This window comes from Cervus canadensis, chromosome 12, assembly GCF_019320065.1.
Source record: "Cervus canadensis isolate Bull #8, Minnesota chromosome 12, ASM1932006v1, whole genome shotgun sequence".
NCBI lineage: Eukaryota > Metazoa > Chordata > Mammalia > Artiodactyla > Cervidae > Cervus > Cervus canadensis.
In genome coordinates this window covers 323,579-348,674 of record NC_057397.1, presented here as the reverse complement: position 1 = coordinate 348,674, position 25,096 = coordinate 323,579, and the positions used below count along the sequence as shown (strand labels likewise).

Here is a 25,096-nt window from a genome sequence, read left to right as displayed (position 1 = left end):
GCAGCAGTGGCCACCCGGGCTGTTGTTTAAACCTGTGTGGGATGAACAGGCTTAGGTAGAAGTGAACAAGGAAAGATTGTGCATTTAGTGGGATTGCAACTGTATTAGAATGTGTTTTCCAAAGACTGAAAGATAATACATCAAAATGTTGAAGAATGGACAAGTTTGTGGATGAGTTTGGCTTTCCTTCTTATACTTTTCTCTCTCGATTTTTCTATAGTGAACAGCTATTACTTTCATAACTTAAAAATAACTCATATAAATACACTTTTGCCTTCGGGTGTACATGCCCAGGTGTGTGCACGTGTATGTGCTCACACCTATGCTTGTCGACTAGAGTAGAGAGACATTTTATGCTCTGAGAAATGAGTCATTTAGAGAGTGGTTTTATTTCAGTGTGACCAGGGGGGACGATCTCTGTTTCCTCTCACGTAGGACCATTTGATTTCCCAGGGAATATGTCACTGATATAAGATCACACCTCCACGTAATTGAGTTTTTCTGCATAATGAAAGCTGTCCCATTTACATAGCAATTCCCTGGTAAGTAACTGTTGAACAGCACTGGCTCTTAGATCACTCCCAGCCTTCCTCCAGGATTTAGGCTCTTCTAGTGTTACGGCTAGCTTCCCCTGGCCAGCACCCTCACAACACGATCCCAAGGAGTTGGCAGTATTTTCACTTTGCCCCCTTGTGCTTGGTAGTAATTGTCATTTTGCAACGGACCAGTGACAAGCTATGCGTGTCCGCGGATTCCGGGAGGGGCACAGAGGGAGCAGAGCAAGCTGCGCATGCGTCAGTCACTCGTCGCCGCCTGCCACGTGCTGTGCCGGGCATGTGTGAGATCCTTCTTGGAGGCGTGCTTCGGTTTGTGCAGTTCCAGGCCTAGAGCCTAGGTGGCGCATCCTAAAGTAGCCCCCTGCCCCGCCCCGCGAAATTCTTTGGTCTGGTTTTTCCGTAGCTTCGTGCTCTGGAAAATATGAGTATGTTATATAGTAAGAGCCATTTATCAATATTAAGTATCTTCCAGGTGAAATTATATCTGCGCTCCCCATTGGTCCCCACAACCACCCTTTGGGGTAAATGCCATCTTCATACCATTTTAAGAGACAAAGAAACAGGAGAGGCTGGGTACTTTGCCCAAGGCCCTATGACTGATGAGAACTAAAGTCAGGGAAATACTCTGAGCTTTCCCACTATGCCAGGCTCTTTTCTTAGAAACACAAGTTAACGTATAATAATAATAATAATAATAATAATAATAATAATACCCAAACTTCATTCTATGGCTCACAAGGCGTTTCAGTGCCCAGTTGCCCAGATTCTGACATATTGGCTCATTTGTCAGCTCTGTTGTGGCGATGTTGAAATATTGAAAATATATTAAAGGTGCTGCTCACTAGCTTTCCCCATCCCCCAGCAAAGTTTTCCTCCCATCCTTTTTTTTTTTTTAAATTCAGGTAAAACTCTTCTACTGTTTTGATTCTTATTATTTTTTTATTGAGATGCAGTTTGGACATACAACATACAGTTAACCATTTTAAAGTGAGCAATTCAGTGGTATTTAGCACATTCACTCTTGCACAACTACCACCTTGTTTTAGATCCAGAATGTGTTTGTTCCTAAAGGAAACCCCGTACCTATTAAGCAGTTACCCCCATTCTCCTGGTCCCTGGAAACCATTCCTCACTAGCCCTGGATCTGCATGCCAGGGGGTAGAACCCCTGTTCCATTCTGAAGGCCAGCTCTCTCTCCTCCTGCTGAGGGGGATTGTCCAGCCTGAAGGTGGCAGCCTGAGCCACCTGCAAGCCCCCTTCCAGGTGACCCTCTCACCCTTCCAGGAAGGTAGCCTCTGGAGGGTTCGGGCTTTGAATCCTCCTTAAGTCTGTTGCTTCTGAGTGGCTGCAAGTGAGGGGACGCTCACAACCAGGCAAGCACTATGTCACTGAGTTTGCTTTAACGCCCAGTGGTATTAAATGGCAAGTGGAATCTGCTTAACATAGTACTGACCTGGGGTGGCGGGGCGGGTTGCAGAAACTAACTCCTGTGGCCCGTGATTTGTTATGCTAGTGAATATCAAAACACCCCGGTCAAGACGTTAGGGTAACAAAGGATGTATTAATATGTCTCTGGTCACTAAGTTGTTAATTGTAAAATACTAACCAGCAGGACAAAAACGGAATCCCTGTGCCTCCTGACTTCTACCTTCCGCTACCTTCTACACATAAGAGCATTCACTCTTGGGAAAAAGCAGATGCTCAGTGGGGAAGCATATTTTTGAGGGGCTTTTGCATACATGAAGGAAAGAGCAAGCTATTAATACTTTGCTTGAAAGGTGAGTGGACCGCATGCACGATGGGAGGACAGGATTCGAAAATTGAAATGAAAATGTGTGTGCTGTTTTACAGCTTATAGAGCATTCAGAATTCATTCTCATGTAACCTTCTCAACAACAGAAAATGAATGTCATTATTCCCATTTTACAGACAAGGAAGTTAATGGAGTTGAGTTAAATGACTTGCCTAGGTTACACAGCTCCAAAATCAGTACTATTTTCAGGATGCTGAATGTTTGTGTCCCTCCAAAATTCCTATGTTGAAATCTAACCCCTCATGTGATGGCATTGGGAGGTGGGGCCTTTGAGAAGTAATTAAGTCATGAGAACAGAGCCTTCATAAATAGGATTAGTGTCCTTATAAAAGAGACCCCAGAAAGCTCCCTCCCCTCTTCTGTCATGTGAGGACACAGTGATGAAGGCCGCCTGCTAACTAGGAAGCAGGCCCTCACCAGACACCAAATCTGTCAGCATATTTATCTTGAACTTCCCAGCCTCTGAAACCCTGAGAAGTCTGAGGTTTTTGGTTACTGCAGCCCAGACAGACATAGGCTTCTACCTGCCGTTGTCAGGGGTGATACCCCACAGAGACACAGCGGGTTACTGCAGTGTGAGTTGCCAGAGCTCTTCCCAGGTATTATCCCCAGGTTTCCATTTGCTTGAATTTGTCATATCTATCAGGACCTGATTGAATGAGCCAAGGTCAAAGGCGAGAATCATCCCCTCAGCCTCCCTGTATCCAGTGACACATGCATAGAAGTTGGATCCCTCATCTCAGGCATCTCTTAATTCAGTTGAGTGCAGGCTAAGTGTGATCCAGCCGCTGCCCAGGCCCTCACCTACTCTTCCCTGTTTCCTAACTGCCACCCGCCGCCGCCACCCTGCCTTGGCCACCACATTTACATTCTACGTTACAATCACACCAAGCTTTTTGCAGTTCCCAAGTGTGCCAGAAAGTTCCTACCCCCATGCCTTTAACAATTATGATGACAACTACAATGGTATAGCTCTCTCCTATTAATGTGCTAGGTTCATAGTACACATGTACTATGTAATTTCACCACTGCCCGCCTCCCCCCAACCCTAATGAAGTAGTTATGGTCAATCCCATTTCACAGATGAGCAAACAGGCTCAGAGTGGCTAAGTGTGGGTTTTGAGCCAAGCAATCTGGATTCATGCCCAGCTCCACCACTATCCAATTAGTCTGACCTTGAGCAAATTCCCTCTCTCTCACGGCTCCAGTATCTTGCAAAACACTGAGCGTGATGAACCTACCACAGGTGTCTCTTGTGAGAATTCGATGGGCACAGCCTTTGGCACCTGGTCAGCATTTCCAAAACGTTCAGCATAATTGACGCCCACTTTGTAGGCAGCCAAGAAAGAAACTCAGCTCAGCTGTGTCTAAGTCCAAACCCTTCCCCTGCTGCTTCTCACTTTCATAGTTCAAGACCCAGAGTTCCACCCCGCCCCACGCCACCCTCCAGCACCACGGGCGAGGCATCTGTTCCCCTCTTGTAAGGATGAGGGTGTGGGTGTTCAGGCAATCTTCCAGGGGTTTCTAGTGCCTCTCACAACTTCTAGGAAGGACTTTCTGATCTCCCCCTGCTGTCCTCTTTGGTTCCCTCCCTTCCAAGCTGGGTAAACACCCTGGCCCCGTCTCCTCTATACACTGTCATGCTTTCCTGCAGGTGTGGATGCACATGGTCCTCCATCTCACCCCAGGACCAGGAGCCTCTAGGAAGTCCTGCTGAAGTCCTAACATCTCAGCACCCCCCGGCTCCCTGCACAGGGCTTTAAAAGGGGTGCCGTAAATAAACCAGTGATAATCAGGTAAGTCAGCTCTCACTGTTACTATCTGGTGACTGGGCACATCCCCCTGCCTGCAGCACCTCCAAGACAGCTGGAGGTGGAAAAGACGGTGGAAGCTTTTGGAGTGACTCCTGGTGTCCTGCTAGAGGTCAGAGGAAAGAGACGAATATTGTCTGTATTCCCAGGAAATGTGGCTGAATTTCAAGACGGTGATAGGGTTTGAGGGCTGGGGGAACAGAGAAGCATTTCAATTTCCTAGGCATGTCCTGCTACATGGAGAAAAATCACTCTATGCCATTACAGAGGAGGGAAAAGACGGGGTCTCTCATAATACCCAAAACTAGAATTTCAATGAAGAGAATTTTCTCTAGGAATTTCTGTGCATTAGTCCTTGAAGAGCCTCTTAGGAGAGCACCAGAGGCGCCCACTCTCTCGCCCCTGGCCCGCTTTATTTTTCCCCCTAGCACTTAGATATGCACCAGACACATCAGATATGTATTGCCAGACACCCCCCAAGGCAGGTATTCTGTTTGGATTCCTGGCTGCACATAGTAGGCCCTCAGTGAATATGCCTTGTGGGCTGAATGAGTGTATTGAATGCAGCAGCTTTCACCGCCCCAATGCCAGGTGGGCCGGGCAGGCCAGCATCCTTCCCCACGGACAGGTGAGCGGGGAGCGGACCCTGGGCTAGGAGCCGGGCTGGCCTGCAAGTCGGGGGCACTCAGGGTTCGAACGGGAGCCCTGTCGCACGGGCTGTGACCTTGGGCCATCCCCGCGCCTCCCGGAGCAGGAGTTTCCGCGTCCACGCCGCCGGGAGGGCGCCGAGCGCCCCCCCCACCCCCCAGCGCCCCCCACGCGGCCGCTCGGCCGCCTGCCGCGACATGTCCAAGGTCACCCCGGGCCCCGGCCCGGACCTCCGCCCCCGGGTTTTGGGGTGGGGGCCGGCGCGGGGCGGTCCCGGGGCGCCGCGCGCGCTGACGCCGGGCCCCGCGATGCGGCGGGGACGGGGCGGCGTCGGCGGGCGTCCTCCTTTTGTGCGAGCGCCGGCGGCTCGGCTTCTCGAAGGTAAACGGCGTTTCCTCTTCCTCCTCGACGCGTCTCTTCCTTTTATAGTTATTTCTCGCCTGGCGCTCGCCGGGGCCGCCGCTGCTGCTGCTGCTGCCGTGCCGGCGCGGCGGGGGCCGCTCGCAAACCTGCGGCGGTGACGTGAGACCCGCCAACCCGGAAACGGCGGCGGCGGCGCCCGAGGCTCCTGCGCGCCCGCGCCCGCGCTCCCCTCGCCGCTCGCCGGGGCCGCCAGGTACGTGCCCTGGGCTCCGCCGGCGCCGCCGCCCGGGCCGCCCGGCTGGTCCGCGCGCGCCCTGCGAGCCGACCTGCCCCCGGGGAGGGCGTGGGGTGCGGGGCGCGCGCGTGATGGCTGCGGGGAGGGGAAGGGATGCGGTCCGGGCCGCGCCGGGCGTCCTGCGGTTTGGAGTAGGGGCGCCGCGAGGGTGGGGGGCTCGGCGTGGGGCGGGGACGGGGCGCCCAGAGGATGCGCTTCGGGTGGGCTGCGGAGGGCAAACGCGAGGAGTGCACGCCGCGGGGCCGCCGCCCGGGTCCACCCAGCTGCGGGGAGCGCGCGGCGGCGCCCGGAGGGAGGGGGTACCCGGGGTGACCCCGGCGGACCCCTTTTGAAAGCCAGGTGAGGGCGCAGGGTCTGACCCCGGCGCCTTGCACCCCCTCCCCCAGCTAACTTCCACTGGAGGCTTGGAAGGCCAGTCTTTTAGAATTGAGGAACTGGAGGTGGTGAACAAAATCTCCATTGGCTTCAAGACTTCCTTCTGGGGTAACCACCGGCCCGTGTTTAAAGAGGGCTTCTTCTGTGCTCTGTATCTTTTAATCACCCCCCCCCCTTTTTTTTTTAATGGAAGTTAACGGGTGGATGCCCTTGCAGCCTACAGGGCTTTCCTAGGGCTGCGCACACACACCGTGGGTCTCGAACCTGTATGTCCTGTGTGGTGGGGAGGTGGGGGCGGGGGGTGGGGAGGAAAGAGGAACCGAGGACTTCCCTTACTGGAGCCCAGGGGGGCGGGCTTTGATCCTCACCCTGCCGCAGAAATGGAGCTGGTGGGGGAGGGCTTGAGCGGGAAGGAGGCCCGGCCGGGGAGTGTCACGAGGACTTTGTACCTGGGTTTAATTCCTTGCTCGGCCACTTGCTAGCTGTGTGACCTTGGGCAAGTCGTTTGCCCTCTCTGAGCCTCAGGCGCCGGTCTCTAAAACGGGCTGCTCTGAGTTGGGCCTCCAGCACGTGAGCCTGAATTTCTTGGCCTGGAGAGGGCGCAGGGATGGGAAGTGTCATTGTCAGTCACCTTTCATTTTTGCATCCCCACCGCCTGAAAGGGGGGCCTGGGGCACATAGATGTCTGTGTCGTGCATAGGTGGATGGTGAATTTTGAGGAGTGAGTGAGTGGCCGGGTGTGGTTCCACGCTTTGGCCTTCTTGCCCTATAAGGGCCTCTCCACAGTCCCCAGAGAGCCACGTTTTGCCACCTGGGATATTTGTAATCCACCCCCTTCCCAAGAAGGATTATCCTGTGAAAATATTGACTCTTTATGAGAAGGAGCTTAAACTCTGACTTTGAGCCTCTCCTCTTCTTGGAAGATTGCATTTGGTGGAAATGAAAAGGAATCATCATTTTGATTGCCACTGCCAGATGACTGGCTGGGGCGGGCTGCCAGGGCTGACAGCTGGGCTGACTTCCCAGGCCTGGGGGTTCCTGTAAACGTGGTGGGTTTTCTCCTAGGTGGAGCGTGCAGAAGTGGTCAGCTGGCCTGAGTTTTCTTGGCCAGGCAGGTTGTAATTTACGTTATCTGGATGCTTGCTAAACTTCAGGCATGGGGAGGGGCAAAGCATGTGTGCTGAAGAGGGCTAGGTTGTTCTCATCCACAGGGGTACTTGGAAATGGCCTTCAGATAAAGACTCAGGATGTGTTTCTGCATGTCCTTTGGGAGGTTTTCAGATAATTTTGCTTTCTCTGACAGCCATTCCTTCTCTTTGTTTCTCAGCTCCCAGAGGCCTGTGTGCACCTCTCATAGGATCCTTAGCTGTGCTTTTTTTTTTTTTTTCTTTTTCCCAACTTCTGGAGGGCAGGAGATGAACCCGAGTGCGGCTATTATTTTAAGAGTCAAGAGCAGGCACCTCTGTGCAGTGGCCAGCTACAGTTTAAGCTCACACAGGTTCATTTTGAAGATGTAGAGTGGCCACAGTTACCTGTGAAGTGGAGATTTTATTCTCATCTTACGACTCAGAGAAAGTATAGGACTTGGCCCGAGACCCTCAGCCAATGAAGCCACAGATTCAAGGTCATCACTCCAGTCTTCCATCCGCTGAGCTCTCCCTCTCTTTCCCGTGGACCGTGCTCCCACCTGAAGGGCCTTTGTGGTTCCCCTTGTGCCTGGCAGGCTGCCTGGCATATGCTGATGTCCAGTATTTTTTTGTTTTTGTTTTTGACAGAATGAACAAAAGAGTGATGGTTTCCCCTTTGCTCTTTGTGGAAGTTCAGTCTGTCTCCACCTTAAGGTCAACGCACTGGCCTGTAGGTGACCTTGACATTGTTCTTTGGCCTTCCTCCCCAGTGCGTCTTGGTTCCCCATCATGGAACCCCAGTCTCTGTTCTTACTTCAGGACCCAGAGCCTGTGACAGGAGGAACACCTGAAGAGACCGCTGTCCTGGGACTTGGCCGTCTCCAGCAAAACCATCTTCCAACTAGCATTGTGGAAATGGTGTTGTGTCAGTGAAAAATTCAGCTTTAAAACTGACCCACTTTAGCTAGGCGCTGGCTTGCAGCCTTAGACAGATCACAACCTTCTTGGAACTTTCTTTTCCGCATCTCTGCCCCGTCTCATCTCGTTCACTGGCCTCCTGAACAGGATCCAGAGCCACACCTTGGTGTCCCCTCTTACTGCCCCCGTGCACATCATCACATCTCTTCCCTGCTCAGAGCCTCAGTGTTCTCATTTGTAAAATGGGGTTGTTTTGCTTCTTGTAGTCGTGTGCATGAAGCTCTCAGCCCAGGCCCCCAGTAAATGGCCATCAGCATCAGTGATTGTTATTATCAACAGCAGCAGTAATGATCCTTCACTAGAAAGAGCATAAGCATCACAAAGGTCAGACCCGTCTCTCTTTTTTAACTTGAATTGGAGCTTCTGGAGAGAAGTAAATTGAGGGAGGGGTGGAGGAAGGGTGGATTTTATTCTTTTTCTCCTCCTCTGGGGCACTTGGTAAAGGCTCCTCTTTTTCATCCATCCCTGAGGGTAATGTCCTCTCTTTCTCATAAAGTGAGCTCTCTGTGTTGTCTATGACTCTCATTTCATATCTTGTTATAACCTTTGCATCCACTCCTTCCAGATTTCATCTGAGACTTGATCCCCCTGGATTCTCAATGGGCAAAGTTCTGTTGCATTGTGGAACTTTGGGAGTTAAATCTTTGATGGTCTTGAAAGGGGTGATTGGCCTCATCAGGTTGAAAGAAAGATAATAATTTTGTAACCAAGGATGGATGAGGTTAACTCCATTCTCTATTCTCTCTCATCCTTTTCTACTTCAAAGGCAGTGTGGGTTTGGGTTTGGAGGCCTGAGTGTCTGGCTGTCCATCCTGGTTCTGCTGCTGCTTGCTAGCTTTGTGACCTTGGGCACAACACTTCCTCTTTCCCTGGGCCTTCTTCATCTTTCAAATGAGGAATTATAATCGCCACCTGGAAAGGTTGTTGTGACGATCAATGCAGAAGTGGTCTGGGGAGTCTCCCAGCACATAGTAGGTGTTCAGCAAATATCCATTACTTTCCCACCATCCCTGGGCTCTTTCTATCTGGGCCCCAGTCCCATTGTCCTGTCCCTCTGTTAACAGGGCTCCAGCTCCCACTGGGGATCAAGTCCTTGGCTTACAGCTTCTTCTAGATTCAAGTCTCCATGCATTCCCAAACCACTTGTTGACTGGCCACAGTATGGTGTTTCCCTGAACGAAGAGATCCTTGTACCAGAGCTGGTCAAGGAGGGTAAACTGAGGACTCACTGAGTTTACGTTCTGTCCTGTTGATTTTTCCTCCCTCCACCCCCACTCCTTTCCAAAGGCTTACACGTTACCATCTGCCCCAGGGGAAGGAGACATTGTGTTCATAAATTCATAAATAATCGAAGTCGACGGGGAGATTTGTTTAAAGAAGTGATGCTGAGAATGATTTTTTATAAATATTTAGGATAATGTGAAGCCATTAGAGGAATGGCAGGGTTTATTAAAAATAAAACCTGAAAGCGTGTTTTGGAAGGATTCCTTTTCTTTTGAAGTTGAGTAAATGTCAAGAGTAGAAAATAAAGGAAGAGCGTTTTCTGAGCGTGGACGCAGGGCCCATGAGGGGGCAGGGGGTGCTGGTCTGTTTGTCTCTGCTGTTAAATATTGGCTGCTGTGCAGTCATCTGCTTTTGGGGGTTGAGGGGGCGGGGAGCATGGGGGTGGCCTCATCCACAGAACTGAGGGAGGGGCTGCAACATTTTGAAGCCGCTGGGCTTCCTTGAGACTCAGCAGGCCAGTGGGTCACACTTGGCCGGAGTCACACTGGGGGGCTGCACGGTTCAGATCCTGCTTGTGGGTCAGCAGCAGGCTTCTCGAAGGCTCCTAAGGTGAATGACCTTTGGTTACTGCATGCGTGCTCAGTCGCTCAGTCGTGTCCACCTCTTTGTGATCCTCTGGATTGTGGCTGCCAGGCTCCTTTGTGTCCATGAGATTCTCCAGGCAAGAACACTGCAGTGGGTTGCCATTTCCTCCTCCAGGGGACCTTCCCGACCCGGATCTCCTGTATTGGCAGGCGGGTTGTTTATCCCCGGCCCCACCAGGGAAACCCTTGGTACATTTAGTGAGCTCCATTTTAGGGAGCCCTGCTAAGGCGCACAAGTCTGGAGGCGTCTAGGTGGTCAAATCAAGGGCTGTGGAGAAGGGGCACGTCAGAGCTGGGGGGAACCTTGTCACACGTCCCATACGGGAGTGCATGAGTCCCCCAAATCCACTCAGGAGTCCCTTGCAGAGGCAGAGGCAGAGGCTGGGATGGGCAGAGAGCCTGCATTTCTGACGCTTCCCCCCGTGGTGCTCCGCGTTGTGGGCCACGCGTCCAGTAGGGTGAGCTTGGAGGTCCCTGCCCTCTCATTCACGTGGGACCCAGCCGACACTGAGGATGCGAATTGGAATATGACCCTGGAGGCTCCCGGCAGCTGACGGCTTAGTTAGTGGAGGAAGCAGATGTGCCTCAAATCACACGATAAGAAGGTGGTGGGGACCTGAAGGGAGGGTGGAGAAGAGCCCTCCCCTACCCAGTGGAGGTGCTCTGCGGCCCAGCAGGGAGTCGGGGAGGGAACAGAGGGAGGCGGGGCGAGTGCGGCAGCCTTCACACGTGATGCTGTTGGGAAGGACTGACCGCATGCTCAGAGTTGCAGGCGTCCGGTACTCTTAATTAAACCGATGAGGGAACTGGGTTTCGGAGGGGGAAGCCTCTTGCCCAAGAGGCAAATGCAGGACTGGAACCAAGGTCTCCTGGCTCCCGAGCATCTGCCCGTGAGTACCTTGGGGCTGCCTTAGTGCTGGGCTCTGAGGCCAAGGAGGGGCTAGGGGTTGGACATCCTTCCCTGGCACGAAAGATATCTCTGCCCCTGACCTTCAAGCCCTTAAACCCACAGTGGAAAAGAAGATCCAACACGGGAAAAGTGACGGCTTTGAAGTCGCACACATGTGTCAGAGACACATGGCCCCCACTCCCCTCCTTGGTCAGCATCCTCAGACGAGGATGGGGAGGGACAGTGCTACAGTCCTGCAGAGGAGGTGAGGGGAAGTCATGCAGAGGAGGTGATGGGAAGGCATGCAGAGGAGGTGAAGATGGGAAGTCCTGCAGAGAAGGTGAGGATGGGAAGAGGCTTGGGCAGCAAGAGGCAGGAAAGCTCCATCCTTGGCTCACTTGCTCAAGGAGTCTACGGGGACGGGCCTGTCTGGCCACTTGGAGTTTTCTGGAATTTAAACCCAGTGCCCACTCGGCAAATACTGTTGGACTGTGGAGCTGACGTGCCCTGGCCCTGCTCGCAGTAGCTGTGTGACCTTGGGCAAATCAGAGCACCTTGCTGAGCCAGAGCTGCCCTGGACAGAGCTGGGCTGATAACACCTCCTCTGGATTGTTTGGAGGGCTGAATGATGATGTCTGGGACAAGCTGCTAGCCTAGCGCCTCGCATCAATAGAAACACTCCAAAAAGGCACCCCTCCCCGCAAGGACGTAGTCACAGCTGGGCAGGAGCTGCTTTGTCCAGTGCTGACTTCAGGTCCGAGCTGTGTCTTTCTGCATATCCTCGGGATATGGATTTGATAGGAGGACAAGTATTTCTTTTTGTTTTGTTTACTCTTTTGGCTGTACCGTGCAGCATGTGGCATCTTATTCCCTGACCAGGGATTGAACCCTCACCCCCTGCACTGGAAGCACGGAGTCTTAGCCACTGGACTTGCCAGGGAAGTCCCAAGGGCAGGTATTTCTGTAAGATCTTTCAAACTGCTCTAGTGCCTTCATGCAAAACTGAGGGGCTTGGCGCCTCTGGGGTTCTCCTTTGGAAGGGGGAAGAGCCGTGGACCTCACGGCCTGGTACCTCTTGGCTCAGTCACGACTCCCTGAGCGTGGGGTCGTTTGCAGACTGTCTCACATGCCCCGGCATCCCGGTGCCGATGTGCAGCTTGCCGCGGCTCCGCAGTGGGGGCCTGGCTGCCTCTGCCTGGCGTAGGGCCTGGCACCTCACAGGTGCTCAGGAATCGAGTCCCCTGTCTGCGCTCAGCCTCAGGGAGGAGGAGCGAGCCGCCCGGCGGGGGCCTCCGCTGCCAGCGTGTGCGCTGGCCTGGCCCCCGCTTTGCTCAAAACCAGAGGTGAAGTCAAACACAGAAGACAGCAAGGAAGTGACACCCGGCCAATAACATCCTAACATGTCTGCCCTGCTCCCCTGAACTCTAGTTCTACATACTTCCCTGAGCTCCGGGGGCCCCAGGGACAACCAGCGGGTGCATGTAGATCCAGCAGGTTGTGAACCAAAGCGGAGGGGTATTTCATAGTCTTTTCCAAACATGCTTTCATAGCTATCAGGTGTTCAGTTCACTGTGGCGAAAGCAGATCCATCCTGCTCTTCATCAGGGGTCACTAAGTGAGTACCTACTATGCAGTGGGCCCGGGGATGGGTCCATCGGGGGAATAAATGCTCCGTGTCCCCCAGCCACCCCACACAAGTCCCTGAGGGCCTGAGCAGCTTAAGAAGGCAGGGTTCGGATTGTTTCCTTGGGCTCACCAGAACCCAGCCCCTCCAAGCCCACGCTGTCCTTCAGGAATTGGAGAGGCTCTCTGGCTGGGCTTGGGGGTGGGCGTCAGAGGACGGAGCAGTGGGGTGATTGCAGGGGCGGGGAGGGGAGCGGGAGGTGGGGCGGGAGACAGCATCTCCGACACTTTGTGTGGCATTTATGGCCCAGGAAAGGGCCTTCCTGATGACAGGGCTCCCGTAAATGTCACATGGTGGGTTTTGTGATTTGGGGCTTTTGGGGTTTTTTTGGTCTCCCTTGTAATGACAACAGCTTTCCCTTATCGAGCATGGACAATGTGTACTTTCCGGGTGCTTTTTACCTTCACAGTAACTCTGCGAGTTAGGTCATATTATCGCCACCTTCTAGAGGGGGACACGGAACACTTAGAGGTTAATAAGAGCAGAGCTGGAATTCTAAGTACTATCTCTGCCAGCTTCAATGTCAGCTACTGTTTTTTTTTAAGTTTTATTTGTTTATTATTTTTGGCTGTGGTGGATCTTCATTGCTGTTTGAGGGCTTTCTCTGGTTCCAGCGAGTGGGGCTATGCTTTAGTCTCTGTGCACAGGCTTCTCATTGCGCTGGCTTCTCTTGTTGTGGGGCACAGGCTCTAGGGTGAGCGGGCTTCAGTAGCTATAGTGGGTGGGCTCAGCAGTCATGGCACACGGCCTTAGTTGTTGCTCGGCGTGTGAAATCTTCCCGGACCTGGGATTGAACCTGTGTCTCCTGCATTGGCAGGGGGATTCTTAACCACTGGACCACCAGGGAAGTCCCCACCTACTGTTTTTACTACCTCTTCTGAGTGTACCTCGAGCATAACGAAAGGCATACGAAGGGAGTTGTCTTCTAGGGAGCAGACTGATGTGGCTGGATGCTGCTCGGTGTTGCTAGAAGACAGAGGTGGTTTTCTAAGGGAACGTCCCCTTATGCTAGGCATCCCGCCAACCATCACTGGTGAGAGCTACCTTCCGTGAACTTGTCAGCCCAGGAAGTTGAGGATTTATAAATGACTCCTGCAGGTAGGTTACTTGGGCTAATTTGAGTAGTGAGGTTTTTGGTAAATTTCAGTGTGAAACTGACTTGTGCTATTAACACACCTCTTGTTGCATTTGCTGTTGGGATGTGTAGCACATTCCTCTGCCCACACGCACCCCCCACAAGACAAAGATCTGGGTGAAGGAAGTGTGCTGTGGGTTCAGGCTTTGGGTCGGATGATTGAATAGGAAAGGAAAGCCCCGGTTTTGGAGCCTGGGTCCTTGTAGACTTGAGACAATAAGGTGGATACAGGATGAATTGCCTGCCATGGTCGTCCCACCCTCCCATCCATTTTCAGTGTGTGAATTTGCCAGAATATGCTATGCCTGTGTTTCCTCTTCCCCAGTATATCTTTTATCTAACTACAAATTGGGTATGTTTAAGCTTCCTGGGTGGGAGAATCAAGAGTTCACATTTTCTTTTTTTTTTAATTATATTTATTTATTTTTGGCTGTTCTGGGTCTTTGTTGCTGTGCGTGGGCTTTCTCTAGCTTCAGCGAGTGAGGGCTACTCTTCGATGCAGTGCCTGGGCTTCTCGTTGAGGTGGCTTCTCTTGTTGCAAGCGCAGGCTCTAGGCACACGGGCTTCAGTACTTGTGGCACGCGATCTCAGTATTTGTGGTACATGGGCTCAGTTGCCCTGAGGCATGTGGACTCTTCCCGGACCAGGGATCGAACCTGTGTCTCCTGCATTGGCAGGTGGATTCTTATCCGCTGTACCACCGGGGAAGTCCAGGAATCCACATTTTTAGCAAGCACTCTCAGATAATTCCGATGCCTTGTCACCCAGTTAGAGGAACCCCCACGTAGCAGAATCTTTTGCCTTTATACTACCTGATTCTAACTGCTGGGGGTGGGGCAGTTGGTGTAAAATGGAAAGGACATTGGAGATCACCTAGTCCCATCCTTCTCAGGCTTTTTCAGGCCACCACCCATGCAGGAAAACAGAATTTGTAAGCCTGGGTTGGGCAGTGAAAGAGGAAGCATCTCTTGGCTGGAGGTGGCTGACCCCAGGGCCACCCGCCTGAAATGCTGAGGAGGTCACTGTCTCAACACAGTGTAACCTCGTCTAGGAAGCTCTGATTCTCATCCAAGGTGGGAACTTGTTCAGACTGCCCATGGAGGCCCAGAGAGACGATATGACTTTCCCAGAGTCACACGGGAACTTGGAAGTCATCTACACCACTCACTGAAAGAATGAGCCATCAGACCAGGAAGGTGAAAGCCCCACATGGCCAGCTCATGGCCCAGCAAGGAGTTCTTGTGACCAGACAGCCTGTCCTTGGCAGGTGGCCACGGTGCTGGGCCACGGTGGCCTTCCCAGTGCTTACCAGCCTTGGAGGCCCAGTTTCCTGTTCTAACCCGAAACTGATTTTCTGCTAGTTCCTATCAGACAGACACACCCTTCAAGACTCAAAAGCACCAAAGGAGAAAAAAACATAAGAGTCACATCTCAGCCATGAAGTCCAGGAGTCAACCCAGCAGGCAGAATTGCGTGGTAAATTAGGAGACAGTCTCAGGAGAATTTGCCCCTGAAGGATTGTTTGCACACGTGTGATTTTGTATATGTGATGCTGTGCAGTAGCCTGTGTGTGTAAACGTATCACACAAACAGTAGTGTACAGTTATACAGTAAACCACAGTGTTCAGTATCCCAAAAAATAAATACACATAAATTCAAGAGGCAAAGCACACTTTCATTCAAGTTTCTTAAAAAAAAAAAAAAAATGTGGCTCCTTGAGCATAGTTGGATATACTGTTGAGTATAGTTGAATATGGCTAAATTAAATGAACATGAGATATACTTCCATTGTACCTTGTGATAGACTGAGGACGTCTTGAGAATGTGTAGTTGTCCTGACCCAGTGGCACTCCACGTGTTACACGTATATGTGTTAATAATTAATAATTCCGGGGGTCTCGCCTGCTTGAGTGCTGTTAACTTTGGAGAGTTTTAGGGGGTCCAGCTGCAGTGTGGGAGACCCAGTAGACGAGAAGGACACAACTTCTGGCCTAGTGGAGCCTGAATCAGTGTTCTTTTGTTATTGCAAGGCCTTTTCTCTGTTAGCATTGAGCAGGGGGTACTCTTCTACTTGCGGTGCACGGACTTCTCATTGCGGTGACTTCTCTTGTTGCTGAGCACAGGCTCTAGGCACTCAGGCTTCAGTAGTTGCAACACTCGGGCTCAGTAGTTGTGGCTCATAGGTTTAGTTGCTTCACGGCATGTGGAATCTTCCCGGGGCAGGGATCGAACCTGTGTCCCCTGCATTGGCAGGTGAGTTCTTATCCACTGAGCCACCGGGGAAGCCCACGTCTCTGGTTGAGCGCCCCGTCCTGGAGTTGATCTGACAGGGTGTCCTGGGCCCTAGGAGGTTCCGACCTTTAGAGATGACCCCACCACCTTGAGGCCCTTCTCCCTCCCCCCAGTGGAACTCTCTTTCCCAAGCGGTGTTTCTCAAAGTTTCAGTGGTGAAATGCAGAGGAAGTGTAGAAAAGCGAATTTGCATACTTCTGACTTCACCCTTGCCCTCTCCCTCTCAGAAGTAAATGAGGAATAGTCGAGGTGTGTGACCTTTTGAATGTCCCGCCACCGCCTTCCCCCAGGGACACCCCCCCTTCCAGGTCATGGCTGGGGATGGGATTGGAAAATGCTTCTCTCCAGCTAAACTGATCTTCGTCTCAAGACCTCAGACATTTAAAACGCAAAGGAAAGGAACCTGATCTCTTGTTCCCGATCATATTAAGTGGGGCAGGAGGGAGGGAGGGTTTGATTCCACCTTCGAGCTTATTCTCCTGTGTGTTACGGGGCTGTCACTCAATCAGAGTGGGGGTGGGCAGGTTGAATAGTACCTGAGATGCACCTGCTGATGTGCAGAGACTGGAATGTTCCTAAAAGCTTGGTTCTCAGGGGAGAACCCAGTGGGTGTCCCGTCTCCCTGCCTGGATGCCTGGGAGCCACGTCATCCTGGGAAGGCAGGTGTATCTTCTTGCTAGTGGCTAGCTGGGTCTTTCCTTTAATCAACCTTTCTGGGCATCATGGCAATTTTTTAATTTTTTACATAATTTTATTTATTGGTTTGCTGAGTCTTTGTTGCTACGCGGGCTTTTCTCTACTTGTGGTGATTGGGGGCTATTCTCTAGGTACAGTGCTTGGGTTTCTGAATGTCGTGGCTTCTCTTGTTGTGGCTCACGGGCTTAGCTGCCCCACGGCCTGTGGGATCTTCGCAGATCAGGGATCGAACCCATGTCCCCCATCTTGGCAGGCGGATTCTTTATCACCGAGCCACCAGGGAAGCCCAACAGCTATTTGTAGAGTGTCCAGAGAAGGCCTTGTTTTTTTCCATTCCCGTCTTCCTCTCTTCTCCTGTTGGGCCCGGTACTAGGCCCTCTGCTCCCAGTCCACCTTCCGGAGGAAGCGACAGGTGAACCAGGCAGTTCCGCTGCTCTGGCCAGGGGGAAGGCGCTCCAGCTGCTGGCTGAGCCCTGAGCCGCAGAGCCGAGTCACGCCGGTTCCTCATGCTCGCCCTTTCGAGGGTCAGGACTAGAACATAGCAGTTAAAAAGCTGCTGGTGGGAGAGGTTTCTGCCAGGGCTTGTCATCTCATTTAATCCTCATCAGCCACGGGATGTAGTTCAACTCCTAACAGGGGGCCTATCGGGTGTTAGTTCAGTTCAGTCGCTCAGTCATGTCCGACTCTTTGCGGCCCCATGGACCGCAGCACGCGAGGCCTCCCTGTCCATCACCTCCTCCCGGAGTCTATCCAAACTCGGGTTTAGTAAAAGGTTTCGTCCTTGGGCAAAGCTGAAGCTCACGGCCACGCCAAGGTTTTCGTTCCCTGAGGGTGTCTGCCGCCGAGAGGGCGGGAGGCACGGGGAAGCCGCTGCCGGACGCAGGGCTTTGCCTCCGCTGCGTGAGCAGCCCTGCCCGTCGCTTCCCGCCGCTCCCCTTCTCTGTGGCGGAGGTGTCACGGAGCGTCCTCCCAGGAGGAGCAAGCCGGGAGGGCCGCACTCTGGGGTGCCGGCCCCCCTCCCTCCCAGGAGGCCCTGGCTGCTCTCCGGACCACGGGGAGGGCTCTGCCCCAGGTCTGCCTGCTCTCCCCGCCCATCTCCCTTTCCCGTCCACACCCCACGCCCCCCCAAGCCTCCCAGCCTGGGTCGAGCCCTCCCTGGGAGAATAGTTGAGAGCTGACTGGAGGAACCGGCCTCTGTGAGTAGATGCACTGGGAAGAAAAGCCTTTGTCCAAGTGTGAGCCCAGCTGAGTGCTGTTGGCGCTGAATTAAAGATGAGCCTCCTGGCTCTCTGTTCTACTTTGCATTGACCAGACACTGTGTCTTGAACCTTAAAAGAAAAAAAAAACAAGGCAGGGAAAGAAGTCAGAAAGGGGCTGTTGTGACAAAATAAAGGCTAAAGGCTAATCGCAGTGCCTTATGGCGGTGCAGTGTTTTGAGTCCACATTGTGGCCGCCGAGCATCGCTGAGCCTGAGAGCTGGGCCCTCTTCTCTTTGAGGTCTGCGGGTCAGGCTTCACTGTATCCCTCGATCCAAGAGTGTTTGTAGAATGAGTGCATACTTTGTTTTTCAGAGAACCGAAGCCCAGAGAGGTTGAGTGATTTGCCTGGGGCTGTGCAGCTGGGAAGGGCCAGGTTTGGAACTCAGCCTTAGTCCTGGCTCTTCTCAAGCTCCAGTTGGTGGCCTCCTCACAGATGCACTTCAGGCTAGCAGGGAATTCAGAAGTCGGAAGACACACCTAATGAATGAAAAGAGCATTTACTGAGGGCTCATCCCTCCCTTAGGGCTTCCCACGTGGCTGAGTAGTAAAGAATCCGCCTGACAGTTCAGGAGATACAGGAGACATGAGTTTGATCCCTGGGTGGGAAAGATCCCCTGAAGGAGGAAATGGCAACCCGCTCCACTATTCTTGCCTGAAGAATTCCGTGGACAGAGGAGACTGGCGGGCTACAGTCCATGGGGTCACAAAGAATCAGAAACGACTGAGCGACTTAACAGTTTCACTTTCACTGAGGAACTGGGAAGATGAATAATTTGGGGGTGGGGTACCTGGGGGTTTAGCTTGTAGTCACTCTATTTTGTTCCTTAGGGCTTACCAGGTGGTGCAGTGGTAAAGAACCCACCTGCCAAGGCAGGAGATGCGAGAGATGCAGGCTCTAAACCCTGGGTGGGGAAGATCCCCTGGAGAAGGAAATGGCAACCCACTCCAGTATTCTTGCCTGGAGAATCCCATGGACAGAGGAGCCTGGCTGGCTACAGTCCATGGAGTTGCAAAGAGTTGGACATGACTGAGTGCATGCACGCGCGCGCGCACACCCACACACACACACATTTTGCTCCTTAAGCTGAGTGATGGACACAAGAGGTTTTATTCTTTTTTTTTTTTTAACATCTGAAATAATGCAGATTAAAGCTTTTAAAGTAAAGTTTCTGTTTTGCAAAACAGAAAAAGAGACACAGAAATACAGAACAGACTTTTGAACTCTGTGGGAGAAGGTGAGGGTGGGATGTTTCAAAAGAACAGCATGTATACTATCTATGGTGAAACAGATCACCAGCCCAGGTGGGATGCATGAGACAAGTGCTCGGGCCTGGTACACTGGGAAGACCCAGAGGAATCGGGTGGAGAGGGAGGTGGGAGGGGGGATCGGGATGGGGAATAAGTGTAAATCTATGGCTGATTCATATCAATGTATGACAAAACCCACTGAAATGTTGTGAAGTAATTAGCCTCCAACTAATAAAAAAATTAAAAAAATAAAAAATAAAAAATAAGTCAAAAAATACAAAAAAAATAAAAATAAAAAAAATAAAGTAAAGTTTCAAGCCAGAGGTGATTTGAAGACACTGTCTTGGGAGGATCTGCAGCCAGTTAAGGGGAAGTTCCTCTTCTCTGTGCATTTAGCCATATATGGACCAGGCTCACACACTCAGGACATGCTGAACTGAACTACCTGGATGGTCTGAGCCAGGCTTTATAGACAAGGTGACAGTCTGAATTTTAAAGGCCTCTGCTGGGAAAAGCATTTCAGATAAAGGGAACAGCATGTGCAAAAGGCAGCAGCACTCAAGGAACTATAGGCAGAAGGGTGGATTGGCTCAGCTTAGGAGCCATCCTTCGGTGTGTTTTCCTCTTGATCATTTATACTCAGAGTGGCTTAGAATCCTGATGCTGGGAAGGGTAGAAGGTAAGAGGAGAAGGGGACAACAGAGAATGAGATGTTTGGATGGCATCACTGACTCAGGAGATGTGAGTTTGAGTAAACTCCAGAAGATAGTAAAGGGCAGGGAAGCCTGGTGTGCTGCAGTTCATGAGGTCACAAAGTATCAGACATGACTTAGCAACTAAACAGTGAATTTATACTCAGAATGGCTGAGAATCCAGGTTGGTGTAGAGCTGACTCGGGATGGACTCTGCTCTGGTATGGAAACCAAGTCAGTTTGCTAAGAGCACTTTGATGTTTATCAGGACCTTAGCTTTAAGAGAGGTTGGTCCCAGCCCAAGGAGATTGGCTTCAGCTTCAAATGCAGAAAGTCACTGGTAAATGGAGACTCTGATAGAGAAGCTGGACCAGCAGAGAGTAATCGCTGGTGAGAAAGATCATCTTCTATAGACAAAGAGCCAAGGTTGCCATTGTCTGCCGCTAAGGACTCATCTGGGAAACTGCTGCATGCCCTGGGGAAGGGGTGGAGGCAGAAGGGCCCATCTTTCTGTTGAGTAGCTTGGGGAATCATGTATTAATATATTCAAGATCGTTTTCTTTGAAAACATCGCAAAGCCAAGGAAACTCCCTGGGGAACCAGATTAAAGCAGTGATGGGGAATTTCATCAGCGCTTAATCAAAGACATTGACTGTTTTCTGGGCCTCACTGGTGACTCTCCTATTGTTGACTTTAATTGTGGAAATGTGTTCATTAGCATTTTATTCGGGCTGGCCCAGGGTGTCAGCCTTAGTTTGCCCACTTTGATCTCTGGGATGTCATCGACTTTGTAGGGGGATCCTTGGGGCTCCTGGCCATCTCTGCCACTCATGTTCAAATTAAGGCCAGACTTGCACCCAAATTTCAGAAGAGAGGTCCTTCTCCACACCTCTGGTTCCTGCCTGGGTTGAGGAGAATGGTTTGTGGGCAGCTGTCATTGGAAGGGAACTTAGCCAGTGTCTGGTGCAGTGACTAGATGAGGAGACTGAAGCCCCCTGATGACAGTGAACGTTATGATGGTCTCGGCTTCTGAGCTTCATTCAGTTCGGTTGCTCAGTTCTGTCCAACTCTCTGTGACCCCATGGACTGCAGCACGCCCGGCTCCCCTGTCCATCACAAGCTCCCAGAAGTTGCTCAAACTCATGTCCATCAAGGCAGTGGTGCCATCCAACCATCTCATCCTCTGTTGTCCCCTTCTCCTGCCTTCAGTTTTTCCCAGCATCAGGGTCTTTTCCAGTGAATCAGTTCTTCGCCTCAGGTGGCCAAAGTATTGGAGTTTCAGCTTTAGCATCAGTCCTTCCAATGAATATTCAGCACTGATTTCCTTTAGGATGGACTGGTTGGATCTCCTTGCAGAGCTTCACTGCTGCTGCTAAGTCGCTTCAGTCGTGTCTGACTCTGTGCGACCCCAAAGATGGCAGCCCACCAGGCTCCTCTGTCCCTGGGATTCTCCAGACAAGAGTACTGGAGTGGGTTGCCATTTCCTTCTCCAGAGCTTCATTAGGTGCCTCTTTTAATTTACCAGAGACTGGGGCTTCCCAGGTGACTCGGTGATAAAAGAATCCTCCTCCCAATGCTGGAGACTCAAGAGACGCAGGTTTGATTCCTGGGTCTGGAAGATCCCCTGGAGAAGGAAATGGCACCCACTCCAGTATTGCCTGGAGAATTCCATGGACAGAGAAGCCTGATGGGCTGCAGTCCATGGGGTCGCGGAGAGTCAGACACGATTGAGCACACACAGTCCCCAGCGAAGCTGCAGGTTCACGGGATTTTAAATGCAGTCTTGACGAGCTGTGTGACAACCTAGTGGCAGAAGGCGGGGAGGGGTGAGGCAGGAAGAGCTGCGTGGTCCAGAGCAACTTAGCCTGACTCTCCCACCGGAGACCAATTAATTCAGCAGGAAGTTATGGTTTACATTTTGCCCTGGAAACTCAGGCTCTGCACACATTTCTGGACATTGGCCCTCAGAGCATCCTCCCCGCAAGTTTTGTTTAATCACGGTCATGGTTGAAAACTCCCAGCATTTTTCCCTCTGATTTTATTAGCTAGTCCTTACCCACATTTCATCTGCTTTCTCTTAAACACTTCTTTGGGGTCTGTGTTTATAGACCTTGAGTAAACACACATCCTTGACTTTAATTAGGAAGCCAGCAATGGCCAGAAAAGGGGGCTCATTCTATTTCTCTTGTACTGTAACTGTTGAAAGAGTAAGACAGGGGATCCCCTAGAAGCTAGTAGAAAAAGACCTGGGGATGAAGAATTATGTGGTCTCCCTGCCCCCCAGCAGATCAGGTGCTCTGAATCAGCTTAATCACATCGACATTACCTGCAGTAGTTCGCCTGAGGTTACCTTTGATTCATTCATTTATTCACCAGAGGGACACCACCTTTCTGTAACACCATCTGATGATCGGACCTTAGCGGGCAGCAGCGATTTTTGCCTCTGTTCACTCCTGCTTCTTTATCTCTAGAATAGAACATCCCGTGGGTGTTCAGTAAATATTTGTGTAATGAATAAATGAGTACCCGAATCCGTTTCTTTGTTTTAATCACAGGCTTCTATCTCCTTGTATCTTAGAACAGTGCTCTGGGGGAGGGTGAAGAATACAGTAGGTGCCAACAACAAGCTGGTCACAGGAGGGCAGATGAAACTCTGTGACTGCTGGGGAGAAAGTGAGCCAGCAGCTGGCTGGGGTATACAGTCGTTCTGGAAGCTGATATGAAGAGTGGGATCAGAGGCTCTGCTAGTTGTATGAACAGGAATCTTGGGCAGGTCACCCAGGCCCTCTGAGACAGACTTCCTGATCTAGAAACCAAAGGGCGGAAGGATAATGCCAGACTCTTACCTAAAGAGTCTTACTTGCCCTGTCCCCTGGGTTTCGGTTTCTCCTCTGTCTTCTTAGCTGTTCCCACTGGGGCTTCCTCAAGGTGTTTATTCTGCTTCCACTGTGTCAGACACCATACGAGGCCCTGGAGGGGGGCAGGGGACGGTGGTGTCGGAGGTGAATGAGTCCTTTTTTCATCTAAGCCGGGGAATTGAAATAGAGAGAGCCAGCAGTGATACAGGGAGCTGGGGTGGGGGACGTGCAACCCAGCTGAAGAGATCAAGGAGGGCTTCCTGGAGGAAGTGGCATCCTAAAGGGCAGGGGCTGTGTTTTCTTACTGTTTAGATTCCTAGCTCTAAGCAGAGTAGCTCACATATAATAGGTATTTGGAGAATGAATGATGGATGAGCAAATAAATGCAACAGTATTTTATAACCAGAAAGTGTAGAACATGGGGCAGGTGTTGGTGTTATGATTTGTGGAGGGTTGAGCAGGGGCACTTAGGGCAACCTTTATCTCCCAGCTTCCTGAGACCCACCTGTCGCCAAGAGCTAGGATCTCCATTAGAGCATAGCCGTCTGGGTAATGGTGTCAGCCTCTGCCTTTTGTCCCACGACTCAGGGATGGAGACTGTCTGAGGCTGGACATTCAAAGCCAACTCAGTGGCCAGCAGCCCTTCCTAATGGGATCTAAAGTTGGACATACAGACCTTGTTCTTGGACTAGGTCCTAGGGCTAGTGGCTGACTCAGGAGGTAGCTCGTTTTGTGTGTGTGTGTGCGTGTGTGTGTGTGTGTGTGTGTGTGTGTTTATAAATGGAGTGATGACCAGCAATTTCTAAAAAAAAAAATGTCTGCAGCTTATATTCAGATCACTAACTCTGCACTATATTTGCCTTCCCCAGTGCAGAACTTGCTTGCTTTTTATCCTTTCCTTTAGCCAGCTGAACTTCTGGAAGCCAAGGATGATAACTGATTCATCTCTGTAATCCTAGAACCCAGCAGGAGGCCTGGCACATCTGGATCTTGAAACAGTTTGCTGAATAAGCAAACAAACAAATGAACGAATGAATCTCAGTTTATGCCAATGAAGTTACCCAGGATGTCGCTGAAGCTGAACGTCTTTACGGGGTAGAGAGGGGTGTTTCTGGAAGTGACCTTATGCTGCTCTGTTAGGTGTTTTGCAATAGCAGATGCTTGAAATTCTGCTTGACACTTGCTCTCTGTGGTGAGAGATGAAGAAACACTTCCTTTGTTCACACTTGGCTTTGGGGCTGGGTAGACAGTCAGCGGCCTCTCTCACTTCCTCCACCCTGGGAGCCCCTGGGTCCACTCTGTGGACCAGTTATGGTGAGACAGGGCTCGTGGGTCTGCAGTAGTTCGGTGAATTGGTGTGTCTTATGGGCATTTTCTGTATTTTCTATATCTCAGCATCCTTCCCACCTTCCTGTCTGGGGGAACCCCCAGGATGTAAATGTTGCAGGGGTGTGGAGCTTTGACTCCCAGTACAGAAACCAAGGTGGACTAGGTGTTCTTTTTTCCCACATCTAGCTGCTTGGGCTGTGGCATGTGGCCTCCGAGTGGCCACGTGGCTTAGATTCTAGGTTGAGTGTGGCAGTGATGCAGGTGAGTTAGAAGTTCCTCAAGGTCAGGAATACCTTCAGTAGACACCCCTTGGCATGTCCTTGGCCCAGTCCCCCCTGCTCCTTTATCCCAGACTGGTTCTCCAGCCTACCTGGAATTCTGGTGGCTTCCCCTAATTTTCTCATCAAATTCCTTTTTTTCTTTTCTGTTGTCTCTAACCAGTAACCCTGACTGACAGGTACCACCGAGGCCGAGTGGGGCACCTCACCCCTATTATGGGAGGTGGGTGAGCTTGCTCTGGAGGCTCCCCATCTCCTGCCTCCCTTTTTGTGGTGTGGACACCACCCAGCCCGATCCCATTCCTCGAAGACCCAGTCTGCTGCAGTTCAGGTGTGTAAACATTGGGCACCTGCTGTGTGTCAGGCATTGTGCTCACAGACACAGGAGTGCAGAGACCAAGAGTCCCTAACCCTGGCACCAGGGGCTTCCTGGCTGTTCATCCCTTCAACTGGTATTTAGTGAGCACTTGCTGAGTGCCAGCAGGCACTGTGCTAGGGCGGAGGGGTGCAGAACCAAAAGAGGCAATGTTTGTGCTTCTGGAGTTTTCATTTCAGCTCTTGAGCCTGTCATTTCTTAAGCATGTCTAATTTGCCTGTTTTTTCATTCATGTGTGTGTGTGCGCGCGTGCGCCCACACTGCCGGACTCACTGCAGCACACAGCCTAGTAGAAGAGACAGGGGAGAAAAAGCCGTTTTCAGATGCCGGGAAGGGCCATAACCTTGACGAAGACTGGGCAGAGAGGTGGCCGCCATAAGGCATGAGGGGAGAGGAGGCGTCAGGCTGCCACCTGCTTCCACAGGGTCCGTGCTGCTCGCTGCCCTCTGTTAGCTTGATAAGGACGGTCTGGTCCATTTATTTGCTGAGGGCGCAACTCCAGTGGCTCCATACGTATTGATTTAA

The 25,096-nt window shown here is 51.6% G+C and overlaps 1 protein-coding gene across 1 annotated transcript in view; it reads left to right on the top strand.

The window, feature by feature from the left end:
- The first annotated feature begins 5,013 nt into the window (after positions 1-5,013).
- The window catches only part of CYRIB (CYFIP related Rac1 interactor B), a 148,394-nt gene continuing 128,311 nt past the window's right edge, over positions 5,014-25,096 (top strand). The window contains exon 1 of the mRNA XM_043484495.1: positions 5,014-5,210. Coding sequence (XP_043340430.1) covers positions 5,027-5,210 — 184 coding nt within the window. The 5' untranslated portion in view covers positions 5,014-5,026. The remainder of the gene's footprint in view (positions 5,211-25,096) is intronic.